The 22,531-nt window shown below is 38.5% G+C and overlaps 1 protein-coding gene across 5 annotated transcripts in view; it reads right to left on the bottom strand.

The window, feature by feature from the left end:
* The window catches only part of LOC134675855 (uncharacterized), a 90,660-nt gene that overhangs the window by 44,114 nt on the left and 24,015 nt on the right, over window positions 1-22,531 (bottom strand). For all 5 annotated transcript variants that reach the window (XR_010099816.1, XR_010099815.1, XR_010099814.1 and 2 more), the window contains exon 2: window positions 3,289-4,071. Coding sequence is in view for 1 of the 5 variants with exons in the window: in XM_063534159.1 (XP_063390229.1) it covers window positions 3,289-3,900 (612 nt within the window). In the remaining 4 variants the exon portion in view is untranslated. The remainder of the gene's footprint in view (window positions 1-3,288; window positions 4,072-22,531) is intronic.

Below are 22,531 nucleotides of genomic sequence, written 5' to 3'. Positions count from 1 at the left end.
TTTAGTAGATATTTATTTATCTACTTAATAGAGTAAGTTTCGGTATTTCGTGATGGTTAAAAGTTAGAAATAGCATGCTAATGGGAATCCATTTTCAGTTCCGACTGAAATGAATTGGTTAGGTATACACCTACTGGTGTGGGCTAAACTTAGACCTAATCACCTAAAATTGTGACCTAAAAACTAGCCCCATGGTAAAGTTACCTTTGAAGACGAATGCCTGGCTCGATTTAAGCTCTGGCGATGTTATTCTTGATACATTGCATGCCGCACGGTAGTTTCGATTTAATAGCACCAAATGCCCAATGTTAGTCCATTTATTTAGTCACAAATGCGCACTGCCAAGGAATGGAATTCCCTGCCGGCGTCTATATTTCCGTGTTCTTATAACCCGGCAACCTTCAAATCAAGAGTGAACAGGCACCTTCTGGGCGAGCTCGCTCCATCGTAGGCCACGTCTACGCCTCGGCTAGTCTGTGGCCATGAGTAAGCCCATTCATAATAATAAAAAAAAAAAAACAAAAAAACACAAAATGTCATAAATGTTCCTTGTCATAAAGTAAAGTTTTTAGATTTTAACTTCAACCCTGTTCATTACATTACAGATTTTTAACGACATTAACTATCCACGAGTATTATCCAGGTTTCTTCAAAACTTAAATACTAAACACTTAAATATTATTTGTTCTTTTACTTTGGCGATTGTCGGCATATGATTGTCATCTTGGCTAGGTTCCCTGGTGTCGCTAACCTCTGTACTTACTAAGTATATGCATAAATAGAACATTGACATTTCCCGCGATTATGCAGCAGGCCACTAGGTATATGGCACGGCGATGCCGCGAGATGCAAGTAGAATGTAACCAAGAACTACGGTGATGAGCACCATAGATAAGCTAACAGTTGCGTCATGTGGAGATAAGCAATGCAAACGCCGCTTGCGCACCTCAAAGTGCAGTGTTTACAGATGTAGTGAATAATCCTTTACCGTCGCATTTTCACGGAAATGCACTAACGTCAGTCAGTCTCAGTACAAAAAGTACTAAGATTGACTGAAGTAGCATGACCAATACCTACGAACGTTTAAGAAAATACGATAGCAAAGGATTGTTCACTACATTTGTACGTGTTTCAAACGTTATGCAAAATTAAACCCTATCAATTTGAAATAAACTTAAAAATCATAGTTTATAGTTTATTTTTAAGCTTAGTTTTTAATTTTAGTTTGTATTTTCTATTTTAAGGCTTTTTATTGTTTAATAATTCTTTTTTATTCTAAATGAAATAAACCTAAAGTTCAAAATCAGGTGGGAAATATATTCCCTCTGCCTTATAAAGGCTTAAACAGCGACAGGATTTGGAAATAACGGAAACTTTTTATTTAAGAGATTTCGTTATTTTCGTCCCTCAAATAAAATACGTCATTCATAAATTCTGATTTGCACAGCAGAATGTTGTTTTGCTGTTAAATTAGTTTTTTTTTGCTATGCAATTCTTTGTAAAGTTAGGTGAGGTTAGTATTTTTTTGCTGATCGTTTAAATATGTAATAAAATAAACACGTAAAAGCAAAATCAGCTTATGTCTACAGCTGATTATTTAGATTTAATCAAAAGTCAAGTAATAGACAATACATACAACTTTTTTGAAAATTATGATTAAATATAACAGCACCCTATTCAGCTTTAAATCGTTATGGACTTTAAAAGGACGTATACCTATTAATCATACCTCGCAATCGAGTTAGCAAAACCGTAGCAGTTGCACATTAAGGTTGACGCATATATACGTATTTAGGTACTAAGTCAAATACAAAAACTATGTTTTAAATTAATTATTTAAGATCTGTTTGCGTGTGATTACGCTAAATAAGGTATTTACATCCTTGTGCTATACACATATCATTACGTTATAAGTAGGTAGAATTTATTTTGTATTTCAAATTAAGATTAAACAAATTGAGATCAAATAAACAAAAATTTAAAGAAGTAATTTAATAATTTACTTTCCTGAAACACTAATTTAACTTTAAAATTTAAAAAATAGTGACTATGTTATCATGAGTCATGATGATGATTCATGACATATGAACGCTAACCTTTACATTCAACTGTCATTTGCTACGGTTTTGCTAGCTCGATTGCGAGGTATGCTATTAATATATTGAACTTATTCAAGTATTTAATCCAAAAAGGACTTTAACAACCGTGGGGGATGTACAACAATTAACCAAATGGTTTTTAAACACAATAAACTAGCATGTTTTAGATTTAAAACTTTTTCAATTTATTGTTAAGGAACGATTAGGTCGTTAAATGTCCTAGAGGTATTTATTGACAAAGTTTTCAAATTGCTCAACTTCGAATAAAGAATAAACCCATTGAATACATTTAAAATAATGATATACCAAGTAGACTAATATCTATATTCTTTTTGAATCAATTTTTCCTCGTAAACTTTTGAAATTAATTTTAGCCGTTAAAACACGTTTTCTTAGAATACAATACCTGTAGTCCACATCGAAATGAATATTCGGGACAGTGTTATCCAATGCGAATATAGGTCTGATGTTAGATAAAGATAAAGGTAGACCAAGCTAACTATGCATAGGTAGACTTTACAGTGACGATGTGTGGAAGTGTCATGTCTAATTCTTATGAAGATAAGACATTTGCAATTGCAGTACCGACACACTTTCCTCTGTCAAATTCAATGATTTCAGCAGTCAAAGATATACTTTTAGTGTCAATTTATAGATCTTCCATTTAACTGAGGCAGTAGATAAGAAGTTACCTATTACGGTCAGCTAGTGTTAGGTTGAAGGCTTGGCTACATAAAGTTGAATTGCTGAAGACTAATTTTACGAGCCAAAACAGCTTATCTACTAGAAAATAACAGCGGTACTTCTTTACTGGTACTAATCGCCTGAAATTTATAAGAGAAATCCCACACTAGCGTCTACCGAGCATCAGCGCCGTGTCAACTCTATGGCTGCTGCTCGACGCAACGTTGGCGCAACTGCACAGCGACGCTATTTTCCATAGCGCTGACTAGACGTCGACGCTCAAATGACGCTAATAGTGAGCTGAAATGATTATGTGTCTCTAAGCGCCACTGGGACCAATCCACTAACCCAGGGTTAACCGGTTAAACCGTTAACCCAGTGTCAAATTGTACTGGTAACCATGGTAACTCCAGGTTCAACCGGTTAACCCCGGGCTAGTGAATGGTGCAATTGGCCCAATGGAAGACCTAGTAACAAAATTAGGTGGCAAAATTAAATCCCTTACCTCCTCCACGGACTTCTTCGAGAACTCGTTCATGGACACAATCCATTGCTGCACTAGTTCGTTCACAATAACCAGATCATTATATAACCACGTCAATAAGTCGTTCACCCACTGCACGCTCGGCGGGTCCGGGCCCGTGCACGTCGGTACTATGATGCTTTGGTGCTTCTTGTGGAGAGCCTCAGGCCCTGGGGACATGCGTCCCAAGCGACGCTTGTTGGGAGGGGTCGCTGGCACAAACCCACTAGGCTTAGGCTTGAACGAGTTAAACGCAGCACTTTTAACTTTAGCAGTAGTAGCCAACACCGTATCAGCGCTGTTAACGATCTCAGTAGCCGTAGACTTCGGTTTCGGTTCTTCTTTCGGCTTTTCTGGTTCAACAGTTTTCGGCTTGAAGCGGCCGTAAGCCCATTTGGCTATGCCGAGAAGGACTATGGAGAAGAGGAGCCAGATGAAGATAAGCATGACTAGGTTATCCATGGCTGTGTCCATATAATCGAAGCTGCATATCAGATCGTCGACCGCCTCGGCAAGGTCAGCCATGGCGCCCCATGTTGTAGCCCACCACGAGCGATCCGTGCCCGCCGCCGTCCCGCCACCAACTGAGGCCATTTTTTTTTCTATTTCTGAACGCGCTATTTTGAGAACCAGCTCCGTCTCTTTCTCTTAGGGCGCGTTCATGGTTTTAAACAATGAACACAGTATTAATAGTATGTTTGGTCGTTCGTTCGTTCGTATTTAAATGTTGTTTCTGTACGTGATCTTAGATGACATTGTTTGAGGCTGAAACAAATGAAAAATAGCGTTAGAATACTAAATCAATAAAAGTATATATAATTAATATATAACACCGTGTCTAGAAGAGATCGATTTTTTCGATTAATCTTTTAACGGTCTAGATTTCAATCCACAATTCAACTTCAAACATCATTGCTATTTCATGCATAGTTCTAAAAATTCTATGTAAGGACGAAGTACAGGTGATAGTTTTTGCTTAACTCGTAATAATGCAGATTGGTCCCTATAAAATATTAACACGGCTGTTATCTATCTCCACCGTTATTATTTGTACTATTTCTATTGTCTTGAGCAATAAAATAATAAAAAGTAATAACGATTTGTATTGTATAATAGGATCATTAAATCGATTAAGTATAATTATTAAAATTATAATCGTAAAATTATACATAATGCCAGTCATTATAATCAGACTTAAGGTCCTTGGGTTGATAACTAAACATGACAATGGACATCTATCACACAATTACACAACTGAAAATCTGTCTGTTACAAAACGCGTCTGTTACGATCAGCACAGATATGGCCGCTAGGTGGCGACAGCGCCACGCGCGGCTTATGGCAAACCCCAAAATTGGGGTCGAACGGATGTACTTTTAGCTACCTGTAGCAAAGCGACGAAATCGCGGAGTGAGCCACGCATGATCGAGGTCACATCAAGCTTTTAAAAAATTGCTATATTTTCTGTGTTATACTTAAACTCACTAGTTTTCATACATTTATTTCACGGTTTTACACTTTTCCGCAGACGCGTTTTTGGCGTGGTCCCCTTAGCATCTTCTGTAGGCTGCCTTTCTTTTCTACTGAGAGAAGAATTATTGACTCCTCTCATCTGCGCTTTAATAGAAAGGCAGGCTAATGGTAACATTCTATTTCTAACCGCAGCTGCACTACCGGTACTGAACGCGTCGCTGTCATTGTCAATTTCCATAGTAAAATGAACAGTAGTGCAGCTGTCGTTGGAAATGGACTGTCACCTTTAGATTTACACGAACCTAACCAGTAACCACCATACAATCGTAGTTACGTTTTCAATTTAAAATTACATTCGGAATAATATGAAATATATTCGACGCGTCGCCTCTGGTACCTATTAAGTAATTGTACCAATAGAAAGTCGCCTTTACTTTCAGCGATTTTTAGCGTTCTTTACAACCCGATCATAGCACGACAACGACACGTGTGTGGATGTCGTGATGCCTACACGTTTTTAGGGTTCCGTAGTCAACTAGGAAATAGTGTTTCTGGCTTCTCGACCTTTCTCTTCTCGAGTTTTTTTTCTCGAAGCCCGGGAATTCTCGAGAATTTCGAAATTTTGAAAGTTTTAAAAAACACCATTTTTTTTTTTTGCTTTATTACAAATCAGGCTCATAGGAGTTGTAGATGACATCCATATTATCCATAAGGATTGACTGAGTTCTGTTTACTATTTTCGGCAGGAGAATTCATAGATATTTTGTAAATTGTGACAAACACTAGGACATTAACATTACTCGTATTCATATACCTATACTATACCTAACATGTGTTCAGCATTCAGCAGCCTCTATAGTTAGCTGAATAATTAGCGTAAGTACCTTGACAGTTTCCTTGAGATAACGACTATAGTCTTGTAATGGCACGGAGGACGCATGTAAATGATCATTAATAAACCATATTAGTGATAACATAAGGTATACAATTGGTAATTTAAGCTTACCATCGGTTTTTACCTACCCTCTTTACATAGCCACTTTGGACAGCTTTGAGTGCTTTAACCAGTCTTTTTGGAAGGAACCACGAGGACAACGTCGAAACGTCAGGAACATTTCAAGCTAATTTATACGCGACTGACTATAATGTATAACCTGCCGCCAAACAGCTATTCCCGGTCAAGTGCGAGTCGGACTCGAGTTCCAAGACTTCCAAGGGTTTCGTACATTACCCAATTTTTAACAATGTATTTTTTTATGTGGAACTTGAATGTCTTCAAAAAACCCGTATTAGGGGTCAGATCAAAAACTACATAAGTACTTAATTAAATCCAACTCCAATCCAATTGACCAAGTAGTTTCGGAGATAAAGGGCGGGAATGGTCGGACAGTTTTTTTTTCCTTTTGAGGTACGGAAGCATGCCGTTTTGAAATAAGAGCGTAACTTCGATGGTATTGATTGATCAAGCGGCGGTTTTTGAGACTCGAATATGGTTTCCACATTACTGATACGACTAGGTATCTACAGCTTGCGGCTGTTATGCGTGATGCGGCAGAAACACGGTTAACTCTTAAGTCATGGCAAATGATAGAAGTAGTTAGACGTGATTAGTTGGTTGTTACGTTAATGGCACGAGTTAGTGTTGCAGTAATGTCATGTCTTTGCCAGCGGAAGATTTACGATTTGAATTTCAAAATTCGATTTTACATATACTTAAGCATAAAAACCTATCTATATACACTCCTCCATTTTTTTCCGCATTGTTTGCAGGATAAGAAATTGTACAAATGGCGGACTTAATGCCTTAAGGCATTCTCTACCAGTCAACCATTGGGTCAAAATTAAGTAAAAAATTTAGAAGTTGGAAGTTAAAACCAACTAACAATGATTTCGAAAACTTCTAAAGTTTCGCACTTTTTAACTCGCTATTACCACTTAATTAAGGATTTAACTTCGTTATCCAAGTTTTCTTACTACTGGTAAAATACTTGTAACGAATTAGTGAATATTCCGAAATTAATGAAAAACTTACACCTTGTGATAAAGTGAAAAGCCGTCAACAGCATAGGTATGCACTCTACATATAAATTGTCTATAATAAAAGTTCGAAGTACCTATATACTAAATATATATATAGTATTATTTACAAAGGCCATAGTCGGTTTTCCATAGTAAGTTGGCCCTTATATCAATTTGATTCGGGTTTTTTTTGTGAGTACCTCTTATGGTGAAGGATATTTTTGCTGAGTATCAACATCCTACTAGTGGCAGTTTTTCACTTATGATTTTTTTCTTTAATGTATTGTTTTTCGAGATGTATTCAAGCGATTTCCTTAAATTTTTAAAATATGTTCTTTATTGAGGTATGCATCGATACCTGATCGATACTGAAAAAACGAATACCAGTTGTAATATAAAAAAAAGAATTAATTTTTTTTTATGTAGTAGTGAAGTAGTGACACCTCTCACCAAAAAAAAAACCGAATCAAATTGATTTAAGGGCCAACTTAGTATGGAAAACAGACTATGGCCTTTAAAAATATAACATGTATACGAGGATAGGTATTGAGAAGATATCCACATGGATATCATGGATATGGAATGGACTGCAAACAAACTGTTTATCAGCTGATAAAATCTTAAATATTTATTAGTGCATTCGAACTTAATATACATACTTATAAAAACATAATTAAATACTAACCTACAAAACTTAAACTATATCTAAAAATAAATATTAAATAGGTCAAGCCATTAGGTACAGTCTTGGTTGGCCGAGTACTGAAGATGTATCGATCGGTACGTAGACAATGGACGATTAGCCTATAGCTTATGGCGAGCATTTGCATAATAGAGCTATTCATTAGAAATGTATTAAGTAGGTCTGTAGCTGTTTTGTAATACTCCAAGAGTAAATAAATATTAGGCATTTATTTATTACATAAATAAATTTATTACTTTATTAAATTTATTAATTACAATTTTATTGCACAATAAAAATAAGTACCTACCTACATATAGTAGCCGGCTATCGATTGGTGAAAAAAATCTTGGTTCTTATGAACAACAATGTAATAAAAATATATTCACAATTAATAGAATTATTATCTAATTCTTTTTTTTTATTACTTGAATTAATCAGGCCGGGGTTCAGGCAGACCGAAAAGGAGATGGCGGGACGACTTGGACGCATTCTACCCCAAATGGTGGGAAAATGCCGATGACAGGGTCGAGTGGAGAAAACGTGGGGAGGCCTTTGCCCAGCAGTGGTACCTCCACCAAAGTAGGCTAATAAAAAAATGTAGGTAGGTAGGTGTAGGTACCTACCTACATTGCTGACGTAGGTATTACTGAATCGCGATTAGAAAGGGATTGAGATAGCTGTCAATCCATATTGATTTTGACGTAAGTGTATGGAAATCTGTTATTTGTAATCCCTTTCTGATCGCGGCATGATAATACGTACTGACACACACTTACCAGGTGATAAGTAAAATCTTTTGCGCATATCCTCACGGCACCGTTATTGTAGATTTGAAACTAATATGTATTATAATTTACAGTATATATGGTCCTACTTTCCCGCACTATTAGTGCGAGAAATAGCAGCTTTTCGTGCGTATGTCAAAAGTTCAAAGGCCCATATGTACTGTAAAACGTTGTACGATACACGTACGAATAGGAAATTCATAAATAGGTAAAATGAGTTTTCTGAGTGTTGCGGATTGAATAGAAACAAATCGAAAAACAAATGTTTTCCTTTCGTACCCAAGGCAGCCCAAACTAGCCTCCTTTAGACTTTAGACCTCCATTTGACCTCCAGCTCGGCGCCTATTTAAGTTTCGTAAAACATCAGACCCGTGACCCGACTGATAATGAAGCAATATGCACACACCGACTAGCATGCATACTAATTAACATATTAATAAAGTTTAAGAGGCGTTTCACAAAAAGGTCTACTTTTTTGGGGACGTGAAGTGTATCGCAGCTGCCTTAATAACCAGCAGATATTTGTATGATATACCTAATTTATATTTATACGTTGTAAGCTTAACAAAAAGAGATATATCTCTATACATAAAACAATTAAACTGTCACGTATACCTTAGATCGCGAACTGTCCAGATATATCATTCATAATATCTACATATTTTGAGAAATGATCGGAGATGGCAGATACTTTTGGCTCGTTGTTTCTTTACGCTACTATTGGTGCTGACTGTACTAGGCTATAATTACAAAGTTGTTATTTTATATCATATTATAATTATTAGGTTAATTATCGTAATAAACAACAATAGGAGCAACAAATTAATCGCGTGTGCCCGGCACGCGGCGCCCTCGTGACTCATCGTCTGCGATTCTCTATTTGCTGCTGACCTTACCAACCTGTACAACTATCGGGTGTCAAGCCGATTCAAGCCTATATCACTCACTTTGAGTTGACAAAATATATAGTTAATTATAGTAACTATTTATTTCAGCAAAACAATACCCGCTCGCAGTGGAAAAGCGTAATACCAAAGAGAATAGATAGTATAGAGGGTTGTTGTCATAGTAAATTTTGTAGTCACAGTAAATTTACTGACATCTATTGACACACGATTAAAACTCAAAATAAAAATATATACAACTATATAAAAAAATTACATATAATATGTATAGATAAATGTATTTATTTTTATTTTTATATCATTTCGACCCACGTTCATTCACTGATACCTATGTGTTAAAATTGTTAAATATGAAAAGGTGTCGTCAACGCCATCTAGCCAAGCATAGGCCAAAGGTGTGTGCGCCGTCTATCCGAGAATGACTTTTTCTTGATTTCCGAGGCACATTTTTTCCTTAGACTTTATTCATCTTATACGGAGTTACATAAATATCATATGTCTTTGATTTGGAAAGCCTGTAGTCATCGAGTTCTATAGAATTATTCGTTACAAATATTTTACCAGTGGTAAGAAAACTTGGATAACGAAGTAAAATCCTTAATTAAGTGGTAGCGAGTTAAAAAGTTCGCAACTTTGGAAGTTTTCGAAATCATTGTTAGTTGGTTTTAACTTCCAACTTTTAATTTTTTTACTTAGTTTTGTCAGTCTTTCTGTCCAGCTGTCAGAAACACCACGTGTTTCATTCATTACTTTCACAATGAGAATGTAGGTCAGAGGGCGGAACAGAAAGAACTATGTAATGTAAGTAATAGGACATCACATCACATCACCTCAGACTTACGAACTTTAAGCTTCTTGTATTGCATCTACGAGTAGCTTACCTTACGCCAATATTATACGTATGATGAGATGGAGATTTTTTCTCGAAATGAGATGAATTTAACATCAATTTGTAAGGTATCGTATCGGCCTCCAATTTTTTCATAGTCAAATACTTATTTAAAAAAAAATGCTCTTACCGGTTACCGGGATGAGAAACCCAGTCACCAACAAGACTAAAGCAGCCATTAATTTAATTGGCGGTGTAATTATTACTAATAATAAATTAAACAAATTTATCCTGAGCATGTCCGACCTTGCCCAAATGACATCACTATGCGGTCACCCGATAACGAACGCCTATAAATGCATTCCCAAACTTATACCTTTTATATAAAGTACAAATTCGCTTGGCATAACCTATTAAAATTTGGTTTTATGACTGTGACTTTATACCATGATGATAAGGTCTGTAATAGCTTGGCAGGGTGCAGAAAAGAGTGTCACAGTGAATACCTACAGAGGTTAATTAAGTGTAAAAAAAAGTAAATTTGATTAAAGTGTCTGAAGTTGTCCAGTCTAAGATTTGTGCGAAATTGGTCGCATCTGTAATATCTATTTTTATAAAAAAAAGGTTTCAAAAGTTTAACCACACGTGTAGCGAGTGGCGCGAAAAGTTAAGAACCTAACGGAATAAATAAACTTTGGTACAACTGAAACACAACATTTTTCACCAAACCATCGCTAGGAAATACTACTTAACATTACAAATGAAATCCAAAAGAACGCTAAATAATAACCTCTAGTCGTCAATTCCACAATTTCCACCGACCGACATGAGGAAACAACTCAAAATTTGCATCAAACTACCTACTTTGCTAAAATGCAAATTTCTCACCAGCTTTTGAAAAATAAAAAGAGACTTTACGAGTGTGGTGAAAATACAATACTTAATACGATTTTTGTATGTCTCATTGTGTCATTTGTAATAAATATAATTAAATATTACTGTAACTACTTACCTCAAACAAAATAATGATGATGACCTCAACTCTAGATGACGTAAGGAACCTTATTCCGTTTTACACTTAAGTAAGTAAATTTTGAGGTAATTCGTATTGAAGGTTGAATGATAGGTTCTACATTGTACTACTTTAAATGATTCATTAGAGGTGTTAACATGAATCGATAAAGTACGCAATATTGTGTACAATCAGCACAAATAAGAGCGGATGGAACAAATCTGCCAAAGTATCTTCCACTCTGGAATACTTTTCCCAACAGAGATATATATACAGGGTGTTTGGTACATCGTTTGCCAAATTAAGGCGGCAGATAGGTTGAGTCATTTGCTATCTTCTCAGGCCTAGAAATTTTTAATTTGGCGCTTTATTTTTTTTCTTTTCTATGTCATTTTTTTTATTAATTTTTTTTATTTGCGTAGTAGTAAAAAAAACCAATTTAGTTTTTCTAGGCATGAGATGATAGCAAATGACTCAACCTATCTGCCGTTTTAATTTGGCAAACGATGTACCAAACACCCTGTATATCTCTCTATAACTGTCTATAAACTGAATAACAATTTTAGAAATACTATAGGGAAAATGCTAAATCGACTTCGAGACGAACGAGACTAGCGGGCCACAGTTATGTACGCTAGTTCACCACCGTCGTATTTCAAGAAAAAAATTCCGTAACCATTTCTTATTTATGTTTTTAGGATCTCCATTGCTCTTTGTATTAGCGAAATTGAAAATCCTGTTGCTGACTTTACATTGCTGGTTCTAATTATGATTATAGTTCGGCCAGGGGCTTGTGATAAGGCGATAACAAGGCAACTCCCACGCTGATTGGTCATTACATTATTTACATTTCCTGAAATTGTACATATCGGAGCGGAAATTTTACACGAAGAACTAATTAAATTCTGCATGACAAACAAAAAAAAACAATTAGATTAATAATATACAGAATGTGTCTGACCATGGGGCTTTAATTCCAGGGCTTGATTTTACTCGCTAAACTGAGCTACTCTTTTTTACATTGGGACCAACCCTAAAATCGGGGAAAAATTCTTGGCTTTTTCATAGAAAACGTCGACATCTGATCAGCCAAAATGTATGAAAAAGTAAAAAAAAATCGGGATTTCGGGTTGGTGCCATAATGAAAGTAGCTCAGTTTAGCGAACAGAATCGAACCCTGGATTTAAAGCCCGATGGTCAGTAACACCCTGTATAATGGCAACTTTTTTTTACTTTTTAGGTACTTTTAGTTAGTTAGTTTAATTATTTTTTTTGTCTATATTATTTTGCTTATATTTATATTTAAGTTTAGTTTTTAATTAGTTTTATGTTTAGATTATATAGTGTATTTTAATATTTTTAATCGGAATGGCAAAGGTAATAAATAGGTACCTACATATCAAAACATGTATTTAGCAAAATCCGAAATTATCAGAGTTACCTAAAAAGGTTACCTTTTAAGTAGGTACTTTTTGTTCAAGATTCTGCAACGTTTAAAAGCTATCCGACACGCTATATCTTATCAGACAATGTGAAAACGCTCTTACTCAAACTAACCACAATAGTGAATAGTGCACAAATAATATTTATTATAATTAAAGGACCCGGGTATGTCCTTAAACTACGTCCAGGACCCGGATATGTCCTGAAACTACGTCCAAGACCACCGGTGGACGGGCAGCAGCGTCCCTCAAATTCGGTGTACTCGACTGCGATCGCCAACCCGCCTGCCAAGCGTGGCGATTATGGCATTCACCCCCCATCATGCAGAGCACAATCAAACCACGGCCCCGAGGTTCCGGCGACCCCCGGTGCTCTGGCTATGGTAGCGGTCAGGGCATTAGCGGGGTCAGGGGTGCTAAGAATCTCCGGCAAAGATCCGGCTACCCACCCCGACGACGACTGGCCCTGGTAACACACAACATACGCACTATGAGGACTGACGAAAAGATCTGCGAGCTGGAAGAGGAACTGAGCAGGTTACACTGGGATATTGTAGGGTTATGCGAAGTCCGTAGAGAGGGGGAGGACACGACAACCCTGAAGTCTGGTAACTTGCTCTACCACCGGGAGGGCGACCAACAGTCCCAAGGTGGTGTCGGGTTTCTCGTTCACAAGTCCCTCATAAACAACATAATAACCATCGACAGTGTGTCGAGCAGGGTCGTATACCTAATACTCAGAATATCCAAAAGATATTCGCTGAAGGTCATTCAGGTATACGCACCGACCTCGTCACACTCCGATGATGAAGTAGAGGCTATGTATGAGGACGTAAGTAGGGCCATACATACTTCTAAAACCTACTTTACTGTTGTTATGGGGGACTTCAAAGCAAAGTTGGGCAAGAGAAGCGGTGATGAGTTGAGAGTGGGGCAATTTGGGTATGGGCAACGGAACCCTAGGGGTCAGAGGCTGGCCGACTTTCTGGAGAGAGAGGAACTCTTCGTGATGAACTCTTTCTTCCAGAAGCCGCCTCACAGGAAATGGACCTGGATGAGTCCTGACGGTTCCACGAGAAACGAGATAGACTTCATCATGACCGACAAGAAACGGATATTCAGCGATGTCTCTGTGATCAACAGGGTAAAGACCGGTAGTGAATGATCACCGAATCGTAAGAGGCTCACTGAATATCAATATTAAACTTGAAAGGTCCAGCCTGATGAAGTCTACGCTCCGACCTACTCGAGCCCATGTTCAAAACCCCGAAAGCTTTCAACTCGAGCTCTCTAACCGCTTTTCTTACCTAGAGAACTTGGCTTCAGTGGACGAAATCAACGACGGGCTAGTGGAAACTGTCCACACAGTAGGGTCTAAGTTTTTTAGACCCCGCCGTAAAGATAGACCTCAGAAATTGACCGAGCAAACCTTAAACCTCATGGCTGAACGACGCTCGCTACAGTTGCAGTCTCCCGATGACGCGAAGTCATATAGGCAACTCAATAGACGTATATCTAAGTCCTTGCGACATGATCTGCGTCTCTTTAATACTAACCGTATTAAAGAGACTATTGAGCGAAACCAAGGCTCCAAAGTGTTCGCAAAGGACAAGTCTATTGGGCAAAGCCAGCTGACGAAGCTGAAACGGGAAGATGGCAGCATAGCGTCGAGCAAAGCGGAGGTTTTAGGCGAAATCGAGAGGTTCTATGGACAGTTATACACTTCGATCGCAAAGCCCGTCGACAGCTTGATAGGAGATCCAAGAGCCAAGCTGTCCCGACATTATACCGAAGATATCCCGGACATCAGTCTGTACGAGATTAGGATGGCCCTGAAGCAGCTTAAGAACAACAAGGCGCCGGGCAAAGACGGAATCACTTCAGAGCTTCTGAGAGCGGGTGGAACACCGGTACTTAAAGTCCTCCAGAAGCTCTTTAATTCCGTCTTGTGCGAGGGCAAAACGCCTGAAACATGGAATAGAGGCGAGGTGGTGCTGTTTTTCAAAAAAGGTGATAACAGCCTATTGAAGAACTACAGACCCATCACGCTTCTGAGCCATGTCTATAAGCTGTTTTCAAGGGTCATCACGAACCGTCTCGAACACAGACTTGATGACTTCCAGCCTCCCGAACAAGCCGGGTTTCGAAAAGGCTATAGTACCATAGACCACATCCATACGCTGCGGCAAGTTATACAGAAGACCGAAGAGTATAACTTACCATTATGCTTAGCGTTTGTGGACTATGAGAAAGCCTTCGATTCGGTGGAAACATGGGCGGTGCTTGAGTCTCTTCAGCGATGCCATATTGACTATCGGTACATCGAAGTGTTGAAGTATTTGTATAGTAACGCCACCATGTCGGTCCGAGTACAGGAGCAGAGCACGAAGGCGATTCCATTGCCAAGAGGCGTAAGGCAGGGAGACGTTATCTCTCCGAAACTGTTTACTGCCGTAATGGAAGACACCTTCAAGCTCCTGGAATGGCAAGGACTTGGCATCAACATCAACGGCGAATACATCACTCACCTTCGGTTTGCCGACGATATCGTAGTCATGGCAAAGTCGATGGAGGAACTCAGCATGATGCTCGATGACCTCAACCGAGTTTCACAACGGGTGGGCTTGAAAATGAACATGGACAAGACGAAACTTATGTCAAATGCCAATGTTGTGCCCATCCCAGTCTCTGTTGGGAACTCGGTACTCGAAGTTGTTGACTCGTACATCTACCTAGGACAAGCAGTCCAATTAGGTAGGTCCAACTTCGAGAAGGAGGTCAACCGCCGAATCCAACTCGGTTGGGCAGCGTTCGGGAAACTACGTAATGTCTTTTCGTCCGACATACCTCAGTGCCTCAAGACGAAAGTCTTTAATCAATGTGTGTTACCAGCGATGACTTACGGCTCCGAAACGTGGTCTTTCACTATCGGCCTCATCTCAAAATTCAAAATCGCTCAACGAGCTATGGAGAGGGCTATGCTCGGAGTTTCTCTGCGTGATCGAATCAGAAATGAGGAGATCCGTAGACGAACTAAAGTCACCGACATAGCTCACCGGATTAGCAAGCTGAAGTGGCAATGGGCAGGCCACATTGCGCGCAGAGAAGATGGCCGATGGGGTCGAAAAGTGCTCGAGTGGAGACCACGGACTAGCAAACGCAGCGTAGGACGTCCACCCACAAGATGGACGGACGACCTTGTTAAAGCCGCCGGAAGACGCTGGATGCGGGTGGCTTCCAACCGGTACGAATGGAGGTCCAAGGGGGAGGCCTATGTTCAGCAGTGGACGTCTTATGGCTGAGATGATGATGATGATGATGATAATTAATGACGATCGAATTTTTATTGACGACCGGTCTGGCCTAGTGGGTAGTGACCCTGCCTAAGAAGCCGATGGTCCCGGGTTCGAATCCTGGTAAGGGCATTTATTTGTATTATGATACAGATATTTGTTCCGGAGTCATGGTTGTTTTCTATGTATTTAAGTATTTATATACAGTGGAACCTGGATAATTGCAATCTCAAGGGACCGGCCAATTTTTGTCAATTAACCAGGTTTTTCATTTAAGCAGGTCGTGTCAATTAACGAGGTTCAAAAAATCGTTGTGTCAATTATAGAGGTTTTCATTAATAGAGGTTGCGTTCTGACAAATTTCTTTTATGGAGGTGCAAATAACCATTTTAAGTAGATTTACACGCTTACATTCTATATATTGCTTCCGTCTATACTTGCACTTTTACACTACATTAATTACCACTTTATTTTCTTATCATTTGGGTTTAAAAAAATCCCTTGAATTGTAGAAGAAAGTTTTATTAGAATGTAAAAAGCATACTTTGTTTTTTATTGATCAAAACTATTTCACCTACTACAGGCTGTGATAGATACCCAATAAATAAATAAAATTCTGGATGGAGATATAAATAAAATGATCATTGCTATTAAAATATTGTTTCTGCTGTATACAACTACATTATTTCAATTACAGAGGTAATAAGCAAGACTCGTTTCAATAATAGAGGTAAAAACAAGAGCAAAAATAACGGATTTTTTTAGCACAGTGTCAATTATAGAGGTCTTAAGTTGCGATGTGGTCAATTATAGAGGCAAAATTACGAAAAGCACTAAAATCTAAATTGCAATTATAGAGGTTCCAAAATTTCAATTATAGAGGCCTTTTGGCCTCAAGGGACCGGGACCGGACTTTTGGTTGCAATTATTAAGGTTTTCCATTTATCCAGGTGCCAATTAACCAGGTTTCACTGTATTACATATATCGTTGTCTGAGTACCCACAACACAGCCTTCTTGAGCTTACCGTGGGGCTTAGTCAATTTGTGTAAAAATGTCCTATAATATTTATTTATTTATTATTTATCTACCTACTACCAAAACACTCCTTCAAGACCACGTTGTACCCTACCTACTTATACCTACTACTAATTATTTGCACATGAGCAATAGTACACAATTCAATGTGTCATTGTAAACATATTGTCACTTCATTAATAAATGCTTTTGATCTGCGACTTATCGGTAATTCTGTTGTTCAATGTATTCCTGGTACCCCGCGACACAGGCGAAGCCTACTGCGGAGACCCCTGTCACACTCTGTAATTTGTATTTTTGGAAATAAAGATTTATGATTTATGATTTATGATGATTAAATATCGATATCCCTTACTATACCTTACATTCATTTTTGTGAATCAGAGTCAATGTTTTCTACAGATCAGCTGATTTTTTTCTTCGCGATTTCACTATTGGCCCCATATAGTAAAAGTTGTTTAGTATGACCTACATATTCACCCCTCAAGAGTTTGGTCAGTGATAACAAAAGCACCCTGTATAATGTATTATCTAGTGATTACAAGCAATATCAAATATCGATAAAAGGACTTATTGATAGTGAACTATGGTTCACTATGTAGGTATGTAGGTGGATATTAATAAACTATAGTTTACTATTTCGTTCAATCAATGACTACTACACTATACTTACACGCGTATTCGAGAAACGAGATAATCACAAGATCTAGAAACCATATAGAGATCAACTAGATTTACAATAGATATCGACTAGATGTGACTTGGATATCTAAGTCATAACTTGTCGAAATCGTTCAAGAGGACCTTCAGAATCGCGGAAACGTCAAATTTGACATATCTATCTTACAAATATCGTTAAATTATCCATATCGTAACTTGTTGAGGTCTAGTAGAGATCTATTTCATTTCCCGAATCGCGCCGCTAGATACTTATGTACATTTTAGTCCTAGTTTTAGTTTTAGCAGGCTTCACTGAAAATCAGCGTCACGTAGTGTGTCCTAGAATTCACCTAGGGACAGGACACCAAGCTGAGTGGAGACCTTTTAGCACAATTTTGTTCAGTTCGTTCAAATTAATTTATTGTGTTGTTTTTTTTTGTGGTAATAAATATTTCTTATTCTTATTCTTACATAGATAATATCCATAACGCAGGATAAACACACAAATAAATGTTTTTTACTAGGATTCGAACCCGGGACCTCCTGTTTCGTATGCTGTGTCTACCGACTAAGAAGGAGGTCGTTTTAACTAAAATGACAGATGGGTTGGACAGACTGGGTAGCAAATTAGCCAATGGACCCTATAATTATGGAAACTGAGAATTAAAAACAAAATGCTAAGTAACAATTAAAATATTTTCAACTCACCAATATAACATGAAGCTATATCACAATATCACACCTAAAAATGCTAAGTCCTATATGTTCACTAAAAACACATTTACACAAAAGACCGCAACCTCAGGCACACAAACACAGACTGACTCAACCTCCTTGCAAACACTAAGTTATAACTGCAAATTACGCTAATTTACACTCTATGGTGTTACACATAGTGTATGTTTTGCGTTGGGCGTAAGAATTGATAGCATAGTGCGAATTGAGACGTATCAGTTACCAGGTGCAGAAATAGGTAAATAAAAATTCCAGAAACATGGTAACTTGCAGCAATTTGAGCGACTGACTGAAGGGACTGAGTGTAATGGAGTGGCAAATAAGCGTACGGCCTGATGGTAATTGTAATCACGTTGCTTTCAAGGGTGTGACGGTCAGAAACACGTATAGTATCATTACACCACCGTCACCGCCAACGCAAGCTCCCGATGACACTCCTCGGTACGTAGTGAAACATGTCGAGCGTTTTGCGAGTTCATCATCATCATCATCATCTCAGCCATAAGACGTCCACTGCTGAACATAGGCCTCCCCCTTAAAATGTAAGGCTTAAGGCTTTTGCGAGTTAAAATACGTGAATGACCCATTCTTAATATACCTATATTTAATAGTATCATTATACTTTATAAAACAAAGTCTTCCGCAGCGTCTGTCTGTCTGTTCGCGATAAAATCAAAAACTACTGAACGGATTTTCATGCGGTTTTCACATCAATTATAGAGTGATTCTTGAGGAAGGTTTACCCGTGCGATGCCGGGGCGGGTCGCCAGTATATATCTACATACCACCACCATTACAACTATTACTTACAAGGATAAAAGGATAAGGCTCAAAGGGATAAGTTCGCCTTTGTACTTCTTACTAATTGTATGTTATTTTCAATATGTCTTTTTGTACAATAAAGAGTTTATTACTACTACAAGGGGCCTAGAGCCCAATTCAGATTTGAAAACTTGTTACGGTTTGAACTAGTTTTGACACGACTTGGAGGATCGGCATGGTGTTTGACGCGCATCTCACGCACGACTTTCATTCATTTCGCATGCACCAGTCTGGTCAGTGTTCATGAATCTTCAAGGTCGTAGCAAAAGAAGTTCTGAATTATATTATTGAAATTATCAACACACGATTTCCAAACACATAAAAACTACGAAATCTAAAACTATAAATTACAACTAAACCTAAACTAACCTATAAAAAGTAATCAAATAAGCCACCCCGCATCGCCCCCGGCGCAAAGATGCCCATCACACTTGCTGCGTTACCGCGTTGAACCGCGATGGACAACCTCTGCGCCAGGAACAACCCGGAGCGGGGGTCGAGACCCCTCTGCTGCAGGCGACGCCCCAGCTCCCCGAGAAGTTTTCGCCTCCGCGCACCAACACCCCAAAATAAGATCAAAACCTTAAGAAAGCGACAGAACATGATATGTTATCATGTCGCTACCTTCACGACAAGTGCCATGACTGCCGATCTGTCAAATTATGTGATACACTTAAGTTATTTTAACTTCATAATTATTTCGACATCGGCATCTTAAGCCAAACGGAGCTAAGTTTGTGGGTTAAATCATGTAATTTAACTAGGTATAAGTACTTTAATTGTAACAACTATTAAAATATTTATTCGACCTTTTGAAATGTTTGATCGCGATAATCTCGATGTTTCGTCAATATTTATTGACATTGGATCAACTCCGAATCAGGGCTATTAACCGCGAAAATCGAAGTCGCAAATTGAGGGGATTTTTCTCTGTCACTCTAATTACGCCTTCATTGGAGTAAAAGAGAAAGATCCCCGCAATTTACGAATTTCGGTTTTGGCGGTAGCCGCTCAGTTTCGAACGCTAAAACAGTCTGTAGATACTAGTATTGACTATTGACCGATGATTCTATTCCAGACATTCGCAAACCTCAGCGCCAAACATCAAAGCGATCGAAACCTTATTATAAGTAATAGGTCGTTGTATATCTACTACTACTACTAGTATTAACGCTACGTCTTACGTAGGCGAACAACGCGCGAACGCGGCGCGGCGCGGCGCGGCGAAAGCGGCCGCCGCCGCGCCGCGCCGCGCCGCGCCGCCTGACATTCGCGTGCAAATCGCGCCGCACCGCGTTCGCAACGAGATCGCTTACGTAGGACACTTCTATGGGCATCAAAGGATTGATTTCGCCGCGCCGCGCCGCGCCGCGTTCGCGCGTTGTTCGCCTACGTAAGACGTAGCGTAAGATTGCTATCTGCGAAAACTATCTACATAAATAGTACCAGACAATGGTACTTAAATGTTTCATGTAGATAAATTAGGTACTTTAAGCATGTCGTATTAAAATAACACCATAACTTCAATTGTATGGAAGCCATTTTATAACGACGGGTTTGTGTTTACAATTTTACATCTTCACTCGTGAATTCTAATAAATTATTAAAGAACATTGGCAATCAAGGTATTTCGTTAAGTGTAATAATATGCGCATATTTTATTTTACTTTTTTAACGATTAAGATCTAATCTAAAGTATACAGGGTGAACGCGAAATAGGTACAAAAACCGGGCAAGTGCGAGTCGGACTCGCGCACGAAGGGTTCCGTACCATAAAGCAAAAAAAAAAAACGGAAAAAAAATGCAAAAAGAAAACGGTCACCCATCCAAGTAATGACCACGCCCGACGTTGCTTAACTTTGGTCAAAAATCACGTTTGCTGTATGGGTGCCCCACTTAAATCTTTATTTTATTCTGTTTTTAGTATTTGTTGTTATAGCGGCAACAGAAATACATCATGTGAAAATTTCAACTGTCTAGCTATCACGGTTCGTGAGATACAGCCTGGTGACAGACAGACAGACGGACGGACGGACGGACAGCGAAGTCTTAGTAATAGGGTCCCGTTTTACCCTTTGGGCACGGAACCCTAAAACATCCGTAGGAGTCGGATCAAAAACTAAGTAATTAAGTCCGACTCACGCTTGACTGTACATTTCTAATAGGTTTTCCTGTCATCTCGGTAAAGACCTATTTTATGTATTTTTTCCAAAATTTTAGACCCAGTAGTTTCGGAGATAAAGGGGGGGGAATGGTCATTTTTTGCCTATTTTCTTGAATTACTTCTAAACTGTTTATTCTAAAATTATAAAAAATATATATTTGAGATTCTCACAATGAGCTCTTTCATTTGATATGTAACACAATATAGTTTGAAAAACTTTATTTTTTAATTTTCTCATTTACCCCCCAAAAGTGGCCCCCATGTTTAAAATTCATTTGTTTACGTTACATGTCCGTCTTTGGGTCACAAACTTTCATATGTGTTCCAAATTTCAACTTAATTGGTCCAGTAGTTCCGGAGAAAATCGGCTGTGACAGACGGACAGACAGACAGACGCATGAGTGATCCTATAAGGGTTCCGTTTTTTCCTTTTGAGGTACGGAACCCTAAAAATAAACATAATCATATTTCAAAGTACGTGCTTATAATACAAAATATAGTGCAAATTTTGCCAATTCTATTTATTAATTTTATTGAATGATATAATTTAGTTATGTTAACTTCCGATTCGATTTAATCAGGATTAGTTGACCCATATCAGGTTTTCTATCTTTGGATTGCTAATTTTATAAAATATATACAATAAGTATGGTACATTCAATGCAAGGCGGCCTGTAAAAGTAAATAAATACGCTAATGTTTATCGCACATTTCAGTGATAGCCCCCATGACTCACGCCACGCCATTGTTAATAATAAGCGTGCGCACTGAATTCTCATGTTTACACTTCTCTTTAGATCTGGTCAAGGATTCTCACGGCCTAGGTTTTAATCGTTACGTAAATCCATTCAAATTACCTATACCTACCGAATGGAAAATCTCTCGTTTGCATATTCGAGGTAATTATACAGTACAGTTGATATTCGCGGCAAACCCTCAGAGAAAAGAAAGAGAGCTGAAGCTACCAAAAACAAGATCTGTTCGAAGTTCGTTTATCTTTAATATCTTTATAGGATGACCCACGCTAGATCGGGCCGGGCCAGGGCCAAGCCGGAGCTTCGTTTTCTACGGAAAGCACCACGTGAGCGTGACGTGATCACCGATCAGCCGTCATAGCAAATGACATGTCGGACGCCTCGGCTCGGCCTTGGCCCGGTGAGTTCTTCATCCTTCCCAGGTCCCAGTTCTTCATCCTTCTGGCTCTTGAATGAAAGTAACAGAAATCGAGATATACGAATTTCGATAATCGATGTTCGCGGTACCGTAACATCGGGGTACTTTGTCCCAAAATCAAGATACTTTTTACTTTTCGTTTGAGCACTTCAATTTTAATCGCATTATGACACTTTTATACTCATAGGTAT

This window comes from Cydia fagiglandana, chromosome 23 (assembly GCF_963556715.1).
Source record: "Cydia fagiglandana chromosome 23, ilCydFagi1.1, whole genome shotgun sequence".
Classification (NCBI taxonomy): domain Eukaryota; kingdom Metazoa; phylum Arthropoda; class Insecta; order Lepidoptera; family Tortricidae; genus Cydia; species Cydia fagiglandana.
This window is presented reverse-complemented; position numbering and strand designations above follow the sequence as displayed.